The 14,054-nt window shown below is 36.2% G+C and overlaps 2 protein-coding genes across 2 annotated transcripts in view; both read right to left on the minus strand.

The window, feature by feature from the left end:
- Nucleotides 1-2,162: 2,162 nt before the first annotated feature.
- On the minus strand, nucleotides 2,163-3,440 carry LOC105457733 (probable inactive tRNA-specific adenosine deaminase-like protein 3). Its single transcript, XM_011702571.1, has one exon. The coding sequence runs from the start codon at nucleotides 3,438-3,440 to the stop codon at nucleotides 2,163-2,165; it is 1,278 nt and encodes a 425-aa protein (XP_011700873.1).
- Nucleotides 3,441-8,272: 4,832 nt separating this feature from the next.
- LOC105457734 (receptor-type tyrosine-protein phosphatase S-like) overlaps nucleotides 8,273-14,054 on the minus strand; it is a 9,772-nt gene continuing 3,990 nt past the window's right edge. The window contains exons 12-28 of the mRNA XM_011702572.1: nucleotides 13,841-14,047; nucleotides 13,636-13,711; nucleotides 12,724-13,265; nucleotides 12,012-12,268; nucleotides 11,547-11,838; nucleotides 11,240-11,327; nucleotides 11,091-11,167; nucleotides 10,805-10,939; nucleotides 10,592-10,732; nucleotides 10,327-10,524; nucleotides 10,002-10,198; nucleotides 9,806-9,915; nucleotides 9,420-9,634; nucleotides 9,201-9,329; nucleotides 8,979-9,133; nucleotides 8,614-8,749; nucleotides 8,273-8,460 (exon numbers count right to left, since the gene is read on the minus strand). Coding sequence (XP_011700874.1) covers nucleotides 8,386-8,460; nucleotides 8,614-8,749; nucleotides 8,979-9,133; nucleotides 9,201-9,329; nucleotides 9,420-9,634; nucleotides 9,806-9,915; nucleotides 10,002-10,198; nucleotides 10,327-10,524; nucleotides 10,592-10,732; nucleotides 10,805-10,939; nucleotides 11,091-11,167; nucleotides 11,240-11,327; nucleotides 11,547-11,838; nucleotides 12,012-12,268; nucleotides 12,724-13,265; nucleotides 13,636-13,711; nucleotides 13,841-14,047 — 3,030 coding nt within the window. The 3' untranslated portion in view covers nucleotides 8,273-8,385. The remainder of the gene's footprint in view (nucleotides 8,461-8,613; nucleotides 8,750-8,978; nucleotides 9,134-9,200; nucleotides 9,330-9,419; nucleotides 9,635-9,805; nucleotides 9,916-10,001; nucleotides 10,199-10,326; nucleotides 10,525-10,591; nucleotides 10,733-10,804; nucleotides 10,940-11,090; nucleotides 11,168-11,239; nucleotides 11,328-11,546; nucleotides 11,839-12,011; nucleotides 12,269-12,723; nucleotides 13,266-13,635; nucleotides 13,712-13,840; nucleotides 14,048-14,054) is intronic.

Genomic DNA, 14,054 nt, shown 5'->3' on the forward strand with positions numbered 1-14,054 from the left:
CAACGACCACAACAATCGCTTCAGCTCGTCCAAGCTTATCACGACGAGTCACGACCTGACTCGTAACAAACAAAGTTCTACGCGCGATGGGCACAACCATTTTTTTATTTAATGCAAAAATTCCTGACAATTCGTTTATGTCAATTGTCTCAAATTGTATATGTTAGAAATTACTAAATTCCTAAAAGCGTAAAATCGTAATAGCAAAAGCAATTACAAGCTGTTACATCGATGGAATTCAACGTTTAGATTTTTTACTGTTATCGCAACGAAGAATTATTTATTATTATCTATTATATCTATTTAAATTTTTAAACCAAAATTTATTTTATTTAGTATTTGCTTAAATACATATTTAATTTATGCATGTAATTTTAATTAAATAGTGTCAGTGTGAAAAAGGAAAAATAAAGTATCACCTGATACTCATGTTGATTTGTGCAAATGACAAAAATATAGTATTAGCATAATGTATACAAACTATTTCTACTTGGGCAATAATTTTAAATATCTATTTATGAGAATGCGTAAGATGCGCTTCGTTGAGATGTGTCATTCTCTGACGTAACAATATCAAATAATTGCCTCTTAATTAATTATTGTCATTTTTCACAGACTGCGTCGTGTGCTCAGGTATCATTAAACTGTATATTATCGATCAAATTGTACGTAATTAAATCGAGCGACAACTTTCGTGAAATCCGCCGAATTTTATTGGCGTATTGCATATTTTTTATATTACAGCGTTATACCAAGTATATCTTACAACTGGTAATGTTATCTGCGCTACGAACGTTTTGACAAATTTGTCGTCGATCTCTGCTCATTATCAGCACCTCTCGTTGAGAGATAATTACAGCGAACGTGCCTGGAAAATCCGCGAGAGAAAAAAAAACCGGCAAATAAGATTGTATATTATTGTCGCGGAGAAACAAGATTATTTGCCTCTGAATTAAACGAGTTGTAGATACGACACGAAGCGATGGAGTTAAACGACTAATTGTAAGCGCGCATAAATCATATCGATAATTTACAATTTTGCGCGCAAAATGAATTGTGCTATCGAATAATGAACGTTAAAGTGACATTCGACCCTGTCTTACTGTCGATTAAAGATACGTGAATTCTTGCCAAAAGTTAAATTTTCGAAATATGAATAATAATTACTAATTTTGTCGTTCTGTTATGTTGTTATACTGTTTAATTTTGTTATTAAATTCAATTTTCAAGTGGTCGATAAAAAAAACGAGTTTTCTCTTTTAAAATAGACTGTGTAGGAAACCTCGAGTAAAAAATATCTTGGCTCTGGCCCAAGAAGCGTCCCAAGACCCTGCTTTGCACTGAAGGATACGCTCTGCCATCGAGAATGAAAGACAAAAGAATATACAGAAATGATTTTTACAATCTTCGGGGAATGATCGAACGTCATACTGTGTGTGTCAGCAAACACAAGTGTTAATTCGCCGTGCACACCAAGAAGCGACAGCAGATGCGGACGCACATGCACGCGTCAAGGCGTCAAGGTCACGCATATACCGAGAGTCATTATAGCCGAATGCACGTCCGTATCATGTGTAGTCTTTTGCGTCTTGTTGCTTTCGATTGAAATTATAAAACCGGTTGTAGTATGCAAGTATCTAAGTTGCTGCCGGTGCGACCGATGGATCGAAGAAATAATCCACCGTTGAGAAATCTAGGAAATTATTTATTTGCTTAATAAATTTCGTACAAATCTCTTAAAAAATTAATTCGATTATCTTCTTGAAATGGTATCAGAGAAATATGAGAAAAATATCAAAGGAGTATTGAACCAGTCGCGACATATGTATTACTAGATGTCACAATTCAGCTTTCTTTTATTGAATTTATTTCTTTTATGACAACGCATGAATGTGCACAATATGTTATGCAAGTGAGATAACGTATCACAAAAATGTCTTTATAATGTCATCTATATGCATAGATAACGTAATTCGCACGAGATGTCATTAGTAAAAACGACAAACGAACGGAGAGATGTCAACGACGAAATATAAACTTCGCTCCTGTTTGTCCTTTTGTTTTGTCCGCGATTTCACGGCATCAATATCTTCAGTTATTCCCGGAGACTCCGATGACCGTGCAGCCACTTAGAGCATTATTATCTTTCACCGTCGAATTCGTCACTCAGACTCGCGACTTCTGCGAGCGTTGATTTCTTCCACTGCCATTCGGCACTCTCGTTCCAGGACTCCGCTCCAGACCCGGTATCGATGGTTCAAACCCGGCACCATATGCAAAATCGCCTTGGAGCCGAGAACTCCGACACTCCGATTGGCCGTGCCATAAAAGATTCGCGCGACTCTGGAATGCAGCAATGCCATCGCGCAGAGTGGACACGGTTCCATCAGCAGGAACACCCAATAACCCGTGCAGAGATACGGCCCGCATTTCTTCGCGTTATCTTCGCATTCCTTCTGCTTCGCGCTCTCGACCTTGGCACCGTTGTTCCTTCGCCCTTTCCGCACGACTTGCGTCTCGAGGGACGTTTGAACTGGAAACTGCAGCGAGGACAGAGATCTCGGATAACAGAGCGGTGTCTCTTCCTCGTATCTTCTCTTGATTCGTCTCAGCCTCTTCGAGCTCTGATTTTCAGTCGTGCCGTTCGGATCTGTACTTCCGTCGCCGAACGTATCTTCCTCATCGGTAGCGTCTGTTCGTCTTCTCGTTTCTTCGCATTCCTCGTCGTTCAATTCCCACGCACCACCGCCGTGAAGTCTGGCAACGAGATCCACCGCCAGCATGGCGGCATGCCACATGGGATGTCTGTCGAGTCTCGCGGCGGCCACCGTCAGGATTCTCCCGTCCTCGGGATCGACGATCGCCGCGGCGCCGGTGCAGCGGTCGTCGCCGACCGCCTTCAACCTGGCGGTCTCTATTACCAGCGACATGATCCGCTCGATCGCGTGCAAACAATCCTCATCGAAGATCGAGCCGTCGATCAGGCTCTCGATCGTCTGATCAGGATGAAAGTTTACCGGCCAGATCTTCGAACCTTCTCCGGCCTGTAACTTGGTTCTTGGCGCCTTGGCTGGCACCTTCGTCACCTGGAATTTCTCCTGCAGCAAGGAGAGATCGAATCCTCTCTCCTTCAGCTGAGTCTTAAGCTGATTTTCACTGAGAGAAATGTCGTGGCCTTTTTCACGTGATGATTCATCCGAGCGGAGCGGAGCCAGAAGCAGTTTTCCGTTGGAACAGCGCTTCAGATGACCGAATCCCGGCAAAGCGGCAGATATGCTTTTGATCGCGGTGGAGGTGTCCTTCCGTTGCTTCAAAACGCCCACATAAACCTCCTGCAGCGGAGGAGCTTCTGTAAATTCCGAGCCCAGGATCGATCTCGCCGTCCAGCTTCTCGTTGAAGTCTCCATCTTGCGTACCTTGACACTCTTCGGCGACGTCATCTTCCACCCTGAAAAGACGCTGCCTTCACTTATCGTTAGAAGATTTCTCGGTGGTATTTGCAATATACCGCTTTGTTGTCACACTGGGAACAGTTTATCGTTATCTCGTTATCTCGCGGAAATTATTTTTTTTATACCATTATTTTTTTACACGATGTATTTCTTTACACGATATTAAAGTTTGTAAATCCATTATTCAACACAATTATTCAGCTTAAAAATTATATTTTGTAATTTAACTTATTTAGTTATATTTTAACGAATGAAATATCAATAAATACAAGATTCTCTTTAAATTCTATACAGAATGTTTCCGGACAATTTCGATAAATTTAAAAGAGTAGTAGAGCTCGTTAGATTAAACAATTTTGATAAATAACTCGTATTCAGAAATACCTCTTTAAGGAATAAGGCGCTAGGCATTAATTTTTGCCTTGTTGACCGTTGTTTAATTTTTGTAAAGTTAGATTAGAATTTAAAAAATATGTTTTTCAATTTGATTTTGATTATAGCCAAAATTTTATTTGATTATAGCCAATGTTCAAAATAAATGGCGATCTGCAACTTCATTACAAGCATTGTATCTACGGTGTTTGACTGATGCACCCTCTGAAAAATTCCAGAAGTATAGCGAAATAATAACATAATAAATAATCACATGCATGATTTATTATCCTGATGAATTTATTTTGAGTATCAATATGGATTATGTATACTAAACTCTTGATATGCCGCTATAAAAAAATATCAATGTCCGACAGAGCCTAGCACGTTAAGGAAGCATCGTCGAATACGGATTAATAAAAATTATTCAATCTAACGAAATTTAGTACCCTTTTAAGTTTGCAGCCATTGTCCGCAAATATTCTGTACATACAACTATATATGATAACGAAATCTCTCGAATATAAATGTATAATATATAAAAAGCAAAATATGCAAATTATATTGTATATAAATATGACGAAAGCAAGGTCGATGATCGGCATTGAAATACATCGAAATATCAAATAATTGCGAGAATGTTAAGGACACTTTTGCGTGTCACGATCGTAAATATTAATGAGGTTTTCGATGTAAATAGGAAAGAACGGAGATGATCCTTCCGCCGGCGCCGGATGGACCTTAATCGTAATCGTAGTTACCCCGCGGGGACATCTTCTTACGAAGGAGCAGAAGCGATTTTAAATTGCTGTCAACTTGGGCCACGGTCGGATCGATTGTCAGAGTTAGGCGTAATTGTATACGATATCGTTGTCTGTACGAAGAACAAGCGAGACGTCGCATTAAAAAGTCCGAAGTTCGCGCCAAAGTTTCCTTTAATTTCGAATGTGAATACGCCAACCGTGGTCGTTAATGTCTAATCGCAGTGGAGATAGCGCTGCCATTTATTAGGTACGTCGTAATAACGCGAAACGCATCTCCGTCAAGGAAAATCTTTGATCTTGACACGAGCTCGGTTTTAAAGTTCCAGCAAATATATCCTTCAAACGCATGAAACGCGTGAAATATGTATGATTGAGAGGCCTTCTGAATAAATATCAAGAATACGCATTTGTGAAGAGAGACTTGAGATTAATAAAAGAAGAAATAATATAAATTAATACATAAGCCATAGCCGCCTCGATTAATTTATATTATTTTTTCCTCTCTTCATCGCGTAAATAAATTTCTACTTAAAGGTCTTTCGATTGTGTAACTCATTATATTACCGTGTACAGTTTACAGAATTGCAAAAAGCCGCGTTGCATCGCGTCACGCGATTGATAAATAATACTTAGCAAATTCTTACGCTAAATCTCGATTTTCCGAGAAAATCGCGCACGCATGAGCGGCACATAGAGCTGCCACTCCGCTGGAAGACCTACTTTGTACGACATATCAGTCACCTGATAACTGATATCATGATATCATAATAATAACGCATCTTTCGTATCTGAATTAGAAAATTATAAAATTTTTCATTGTTCAGAAATCTAGGAAAATATACGATTAGAATAGAAAAGTCTACTGTGCATTTTTTAATCGTCAAAATTTAGTATCAGATTTCAATTAGTTTAATCGTTATTTAATGAATCGAATTATTATGAGAATATCACCATGATTCGTAATGCAAAAGAAGGATTATTTAAAAGCAATACACTGTATGTTTTTTCGAGATATGTCGTTTCTTATTTTTTATACGTAAAGAATATCCGAATTCGATCTTCCAATTTTAAAAAACCCTATAATTTCCACGATGGTCTCCAATATCGCATGTAACAAAAAGTAGTCGTTATCGGTTTATAATCTAATCTGTGTTTACAGGAATTTTTCGATTAAAGCATATTATTTTTCTGCAACGATCGTCGCAATGTCGTATGTTGATTTAACTTTACAACATTGTTTAAATTGTTTCGAGCAAAGAGAAAGACACAAAAAGAAAACTGACGAAAGCTCATGAGAGAAGCATGCGGATTATTGTTTGTTCATAACAAGTAAAGCATGGTAATCATTACAATGTCCATTTTTTCATAATTATAACAAGGATAATCGAATAAAATAAAACTTAAGCGACTTAATTTTTCCTGAAGACAAAAACTGTGGATTATTTTCAACAGAAATTTTCTATCCGCCTCCGCATTAGATTCCTTTCGAATCGAGCAACATCACGCCGATTCGAAGAGTTTTGCAAACGCAGCGCATTTGAATTCCAGTACAAATCGCACCGCTCGTTTAAGATGGCGTCCGAGATTGCACATTTTCAGAGCGTGATCCTTACATAACAGAAAACGAACAACAAGCGAACGTTAAGCAGAATCCGCTCGACGTCTCCGCCGCGCCGTACGTTCGAAGCACCTGCTTGCGCGTCTCAACGCGCGTCACGCGAGTCGGAAAAATTTTCGGGGGAAATCCAGCTTTTCCAGCCTTTCTTTATTTTTCATCTCCTTTTCTCAGGCAAGATCGCTCGTCGGGGCTCATTCAAACGCGAGCGGGAAATATCGCGCGCAGCGATTTCGAGCAATCGAGTTCGAACGGCAAACATGTCCTCCGCGGCCTTGGATTGCGACACGCCGATCGTTAAGCTTGGCTAATGCTAGCTGTCAACGGCCGCGATGCCGAAAACGGAGCAGCATTGACGCGGAACGACGATGGCCCGTCGTATTTGCGACGCGCCGTCGCGACGCCACGTGTTCGCCATGCGCACGCACGCACGCACTTTACTCGAGGAATTCTTACCTGCTGCTCCGCGGCGGTGCGGCTACGGCCGCACGAAATACGTTCAGGTTTTCCCTCGGTTTTTTTCCTGGCCTCGGCAGTCAAACGCCCAGAGAGATTTGGCGGAAATCGTATTCCTCGAGCGTGGCGAGTTTGCGCTACCAATAGCGACCGGAAACACGCAGAAACACACGTGAGAATTGCGCGCCGGAGGCACCTCGTTTGCGTCGTCGCGACGGCTCGCGTCTCTTTGTGGTATGTAACATGGGCTGTTTATCAGTCAGGTCCACGATGGCGGCGCCTTCTGCCGGCGAGATGAAAGACTTCACGAGAGGCAGGGATATCCGCAGCCTCGGTCATCGATCGTTGAGTCCGTGAAATTTTTATTTTTTTACGCGACGAATGCCGGAATCCGTGGCGAGTCGGTCATGGTCGCCGAAATCGGATTCAAGAGAGGAACTTCATTCAAATATCCGAGTTGTAATGCGATATCATTTAAATTATTACCTAGTGCGTATTTTTTTTTTATAAAGATGATAGAACAGAGCAGTTTGTTGTTACTTTTTTTTTATTACGCCAACTTCATAAAGAGTTTTATATCACAAATCAATTAAGAAAATTATTCAATGATTAAATATTCTTTAAATTTTTAATTTTCTATATATTACATAAGAAGCGTTGCGATATTTATATAATTATTACTTATGTCTTACAAATTATTTTTTTTTCCAAATATTACAAATTTAGCATTAATGCGAGACTAGAAACAACAAAATAATTTACTTAAGTGAAAATATATATTATTCATATATTATCTTTAAATGTTTTGGATTTTAAACCAGTTAAAAAATGTGTTTAATTATCTTTTTTATAATAAGTATTTCGCGCAAATAAATCCGGCGAAATGAAGAGTATTGCGATATTTGCATTAGTAGACGAATTAGCTACAAATACAAGTTTCACATCATTTGTTTTCAAAGGAAAATTTAATTAACATTTTTTAATCAATATTTCATATTAAGAACTATAACACTACAGTCAGCGACGCGGTAACTGGACGCGGTTTGCATATCGCAATATTTCATTAATCGTCGTTAAGTAATTCATTTTTACTACGGGTTGTCTTATCTAATTAAAAAAATTACAATATGTTAGAAACGTTAAATTATATCTGGTATTAGTAATCTAGTTACTAGATCGTAGCTCATAATACTGAATCTTTGCAAAATTGAATGATATGGAATATTAAATAAATTTAAGTATCCATATTGCATATTTATTTATTTATAGTAATTTAGAATTTCTAAGCGCATCCAATAGTTTCTTCAAATTAATTTTAAATTTCTTAAAATAGGTCAAATTTATTTATCTGGTAACGATATTACTCACAAAGTTTACTTCACTTAACATTTCGAATTAATCATATGCGCATTCCCGCATTATCGGATAGAAGCAAATATCGCGAGATCGTCGTCGTATTAACGTATTCATAAGCACGAAGGTGGTTTACCTTGGTCATATAATAGAAAAACCGAGGAAAGCACAAAATTATAATACTATAACCATAACTCTTTATAATAATATTTTATATATTTTTATTTAAAAATAAATTTATTAATTACAAAAGTAAAATATTTTCTTAAAACATTTACAAAAGTTTAAATATTTTATATGTATATTGCAACTGCATTCGGCTTTTTATTATAACATAACGTCGCTTATTTTATCTTGATAACTTATTTTTATTTTATGAAAAATTCGCGTAGGTTTCGAAGTATTCCAAATATGTCACTGCTGCATCATATAGGTAGTCCAGATGTTCCTAAGCATTAAATAAAATTTGTGATTGCAGTGTATATTTTTTTAAATTTCCTATTATTTTTGTTTTAATATCAATGACTAAGATAATTTTTGTATTGATATGATTTTTAATAATATTTTTTTCTATAAAATTTCTATAAAATTGTTATATTACCAAGGAATGAACAAAATCTGGTCTTGATCGTCTGACAGCTCGTACCGCCAAGCAAACATCACATTCTCTTTCAACGGCCATGCGTTCCAGTAGGAAATTTAATGCTAAATAGAGACCGCATCCAGTTACTCCATCGCTGAAAGATTGTAGTGTTATAGTTAATATTTTATGAAATATTGATTAAAAAATACAAATATGTAACTGATTATTTTTTTAATTCTGCCATTATTATTTATCATAAATTGAATAATTATTTGTTCAGAGAAAAATATAAATAAGAGAAAAAATTGTTTATTGTTGAAGAAAAACACAATAATTTGAATTGGTTCTTTCTTCGAGTTTGGAAATAATATTCTAGTTTTTACTGGCAAAGCGTGACGGTGGGTCCATCGCCTCTCGCAATTCTCTCCGCAGCTTGCCAAAAGGTGACCATCGTCATAACCGGTGGTGGTGAACGATCTCTTCCAGGTTTCCATTCCGTCAAACACAATATAGTAACAAACTGTTCTCTCAAAGGTTTCTGCAACAAAGTGTCATCACGCTGAGTAGGTAATATGCGGCAAATGAAAACTATCGAATTGATCTACCTCAGAATTATCAACGAGCAGCAATTTTTGTGACGTATAATATTCCAACTCTACAACTTCCTTTGCTGTAACATTCAAATATGGGGTTGGTTTAAACTCGCCGCTTGCAGGAGCGACGGCGCAGCAAGTCTGAAATTTCAAAAATATATTACTCTCTGTCTGCAAATGTTTTTTCTCTCACAAATACATTCTAAATTAATATGTAGGAGATGCATATACAGGATCTTGAAAATCAGGCGGCTGCAGCATAAGAATGAGTTCGACTTTAAACTCGGCAATCATTCGCCAAAAATCATTAATCGTTGATGGCATGGGAAGCTGTGTGGCTAGATACTGATTCTGAAGTTTTACTCCATCTACGTAAACGGCGGATAGATAATCACTGTCCTCGTCCGATGCCGGATATCTCTTTAAATAGATTCTGCTGGCTTTATCTATAAAATAAAATAATTTGTTTTTAAATATATCCTACATATTCTTTCAATAAAATTTATTGTTAACTATAAAAAATATTTATTTCTTGACTAATCACCATGAAATTAGTCAAAACATAGAATTTTAAAAGCTTATAGAATAAATCTCATAATTAAAATACGCGTACAAACCTAAAATTAATTCCGGAAATCTGTTTTTTGCCCGATTACGCTCCGACAACGGTCGTGGAGACGTAACAACTTGTCGTAGAGCTTCATCTTGCCATACCGTATTCTGTAATCTGAAGATTAATAATTAATTATCGTAACATCATTTTAAATGATTCAAAATTAAACATAAATTTACATCCGAATTTTTAAGGCATACCTTTGCTGTTGAATCGGCAATTGTTTCTTTAACTCCTTAATTCGAGTCAGTAACATCTCATTACACGGCAATGTCGTTGGTATAGAAAGTAAACATTCCATTAATGCCAAATGCGCTAGCAAATATTGCTGTTTATTATCTACCATATTAGCTCTTTCGCTTCTAATGGACGCCGTTTCGGCAAAAACATCGACTAACTAAACAATTTCATTCACAATTAAATCATTATTTTCCACACAGTTTATGTACTAAAGTGAATATTAAATACTGTTAACTAATGCAAGTGAATTATTAAAGCGATGATTAAATGAAATGTCGTTATTACTCCTTCTGCCGCTGCACGATGGAGACAAATGTCGCACAAAATGATGGTCCCGGTTCTTCCAACGCCAGCACTACAATGAACTACTACGGGTCCGTTTCCAGGTGGTGTCGCCAAGAGTTTCTTCAAGTACGTGACTACGGAGTGCGTGTACAATGGCACACCATGATCCGGCCAAGCCGTATAATGCAGATGTTCTATCTGTTGTTGATGTGCATTATTTAATAAAAGTTATTGGGTCTAATATTCGTAAAAAAAATGTCAGTACCTTTCGAGTTTCCTCTCCACAAGTGACGTGGAAAGTTCTAAAGCAATAATCAGCAAAGACATTGTGCTTCGCATTCAGCACAATAATATCGCCGTATTTCTTCTTCTTCCCAATATCCGGCCAATATTGCTCGCACTTAGTCTATAAAAATTGTTAAACCATTTTACACAAAAGAGTAACGATTTAAACTAAAGATTTAACTAAAGAACTTACTTTTCCATTTTCGACCACATTTGCCAACATGCAAATAATAAGAACGTTTTCCTGCCAAATCATACGCCAAAAATCGATGACAGTGTTGGGTTTGGGTCCTTGCGTTGCTATATAACGCTTTTCCTTCTTATAACCCTTTTGAAATAATTATCAATTAAATTTAAAAATTACTATCATTTGTTAATATTAATTAATTTTTAGTTGTTGCGTGTAAACACATAAAAATATTATTTATAATATTTTGCATTTCACAACTGAAATACTTATTGTATTAATGAGGACTTACAGTAATGTAATTAGCGTTGATGTAATCGGAATGAGCGTCATCCGGAAGTTTCTTCAATATCACGCGCGTTTCGTCATCTGTACGAATCAGCATGATATTAAGTCAGCGCTGCGTAAATGTAACTAGTCTATTTTCAACTTTTTACTTACACGCAATAAGATTTCCATATCGATTCTTAGATTTGTTCTGCGGTAATTTCCCGTAATCCCACGGTCGAGTTTGTCCTCTTGGAAATGTCTCGAAAAAAATCACAAAATTATCTTGTGTTGTTATTATAAATTGCATTTATTATAGCTACATATAGATTGAAGGAAATAATATTGTCCTTCACAAATTGTACGTGATAAGGATTTGTATACAATTAAAATTTTATGCTATTTCATTCAACGTGCGAATATCAAGTTCTCGGAGTGCAGTTTAATAGTTCAAAGGTTAAAACCAAAATTGAGAACTCACCTCGTATTGCTTATCGAGCAACCCTGACTGTATCGCCTGTCTAACGTAATCTTCGAATTCTTTCACTTTTACTAACGATGTCTTTTCTTTTTTCTCTTCATTGTCGTTCGCGATAGCAATCGGCAATATTTCCGGAGTGGTTGTCCGCGATAGAGAATGTCTGTCAGAAGGAGTCGAAGGATTTTGCTTTGAATTCGATATCACAGACTTCGTTTCGTGTTCGTAGTTCTCAATATTTTGCGATAGAATCATCTCGTCTTGCGTTAGCTGCTCAGTCAATTTCTGCTTTTTCCTGTAATACAAAATTACACATTGCATTGCAGCAGACGTAAAATTAATCTGTGCTTTATTGAAATTTGATTTGTAGTGTCAGCAGATAATTTTATCTAAAGTGCTTACACGACAAAGATTAATAAATGTAGCCAGCAGTATTGCTCTTTTAAAAAGGCGAACAAAAAATATTACCTTCGATACAAGTAAAAAGTTGCACCTGCCACAACGAGAATTAATATAATAAGTATGAGCCATGCTTCGTAATGCTTCGGTGGAACTTCACCGACGCGGACTGATTTTGCAAGTACGATCGGCTCAGTGGACGAATTCCGTTCAGTTACGATAATCACTATTTCATAAGTGTCATCAGGTTTTAATGGACAATTTCTTGCAGTACCATAAATATTATTGTCACCAATTCTGAATCGTCCGCCAGCGAATTCACTCGTCTGTCACAATTGAAAGCAAAGATAATTGATTTCAAAGATGTACACTTTTGAGAAAAAAATGACACATAAGTATGTTGTAATATTAACGAAAATGATATCTGTAAAATATACACTATCATATGTACGTATATAATTATATATATGTATATATATGTATATATCATATATAAAATGAGAGAGTACATATATCATATATATTATGTGGCGCGTGCGTGCGTGCGTGCGTGCTGTGTGTGTGCGCGCGCGCGCATGCATATGTATTCCATAGATAACATTTTTGATAATATCGCAATTGTATTCATGTTAATCGTATTTCAATTATATATGAAGCAATATTATAGTTAATAGTTTTCATAGTTAAATTTAATTATTACAATTAATTATACAAGTTTTATTCATGATATAAAATTTTTATGCTTAGAATTCAGAACTATTTTGTATAAATGTATACATACCGAAACTTCAGCAGCTTGCCAAGCGTTTTCGTTCATCTTTACGCCCGCTCGCGATCGTAGTTTCTCAGGTACTTCTAAATGTTCCTCACAGAGATTAGGGCCCTTTACAATGATATGCATTGTGCTGTCTTGAGTGTCATTTGAGACAGTCGGTATATTTAATAAAATTGTGGAATCGGATTTGTCTACCATGACGTTCAGAATATCATCAAAAACTGCGGTTGAAGGTGTACGAATTTTCACGAACATTGTAGGGCTGGATATATTCTCAACTGTTACAGCTTGAATATAGATAAAGTATTGCGTTGATGGAAACAAATACAATCGCTGATTGTAGTTACGCATGTACTGTGTCACCGGGTACTCGAGTATTTCGTTTGCGAGTGATCGGGAAAGACGCCTTCTCAAATTTGAAGAAGTTTCTTGTATTTGAATGCGAAAATATTTAAGATGACGACCTGTCCTCCAAGGATGAAGCCACTTTAGATCAATCACGCTGTTGTTATTAATCGTAAAAGTGTAATTCCCAGGTGCATCCGGTGCTAAAATGTACATCCGATGCTAAATATAATCTGATTTTAATCTTTATATTTTTATATAGAAGCAATAATAAAATTAATTTGCAATATATTTTGAGGAAATTTTAAAAAGCTACTAAATAATTGTTTGCACATAATATAGATAAGTTACAATAACAAAAACTTCTTGTTAGCGATTATTTTTAAGTCACAACAAATGCTTATAGTAAAGATATGTTAGTCACAGCGAAAGATAATAAGAAAAGAAAGATTGCAATGTAATAATGTACAACATTATTAATGTCTTATAAATTATAATTAATTTCGTCAAGAAAGTTCGTAGTACTAAGCTTTTATAAAATTTTTAAATTATTTACTAAGTTTTAAATTTTACTTGTATTACGAAGCATGTCTTTAGTCACGAAAATTGGAGGGCCATGTTCAGTAACATTTATGTTGTACGCGAAAACCTGTAAAATATATTTTGTATTATATGATTTTTATGCACTTAATTTTTTCATCTATTAAGTACGCGACATAAATTATTTACGTTTACTAGAAATATTAAAAATATTGTGGGACTTAATATTATATTTTACCTTAATTTCTTGAGTAAATATAGGCGATTTTTCAACAATTTTGCAGATATAATTATCCCACAAGTCACAAGACTCATACAATTGAACTATTGCAATAACTGATGAGCAATGTCTGTTATTTGAATTACAAAACTGGACAACATAATCTCGCAATTTTCCGTTGAGAGGTGGACGAGGACTTTGCCATCTCAGGTGTATCATCGGAGACATTTCA

The sequence above is a fragment of the Wasmannia auropunctata genome, unplaced genomic scaffold (genome assembly GCF_000956235.1).
Source record: "Wasmannia auropunctata unplaced genomic scaffold, wasmannia.A_1.0 LD335155.1, whole genome shotgun sequence".
Classification (NCBI taxonomy): domain Eukaryota; kingdom Metazoa; phylum Arthropoda; class Insecta; order Hymenoptera; family Formicidae; genus Wasmannia; species Wasmannia auropunctata.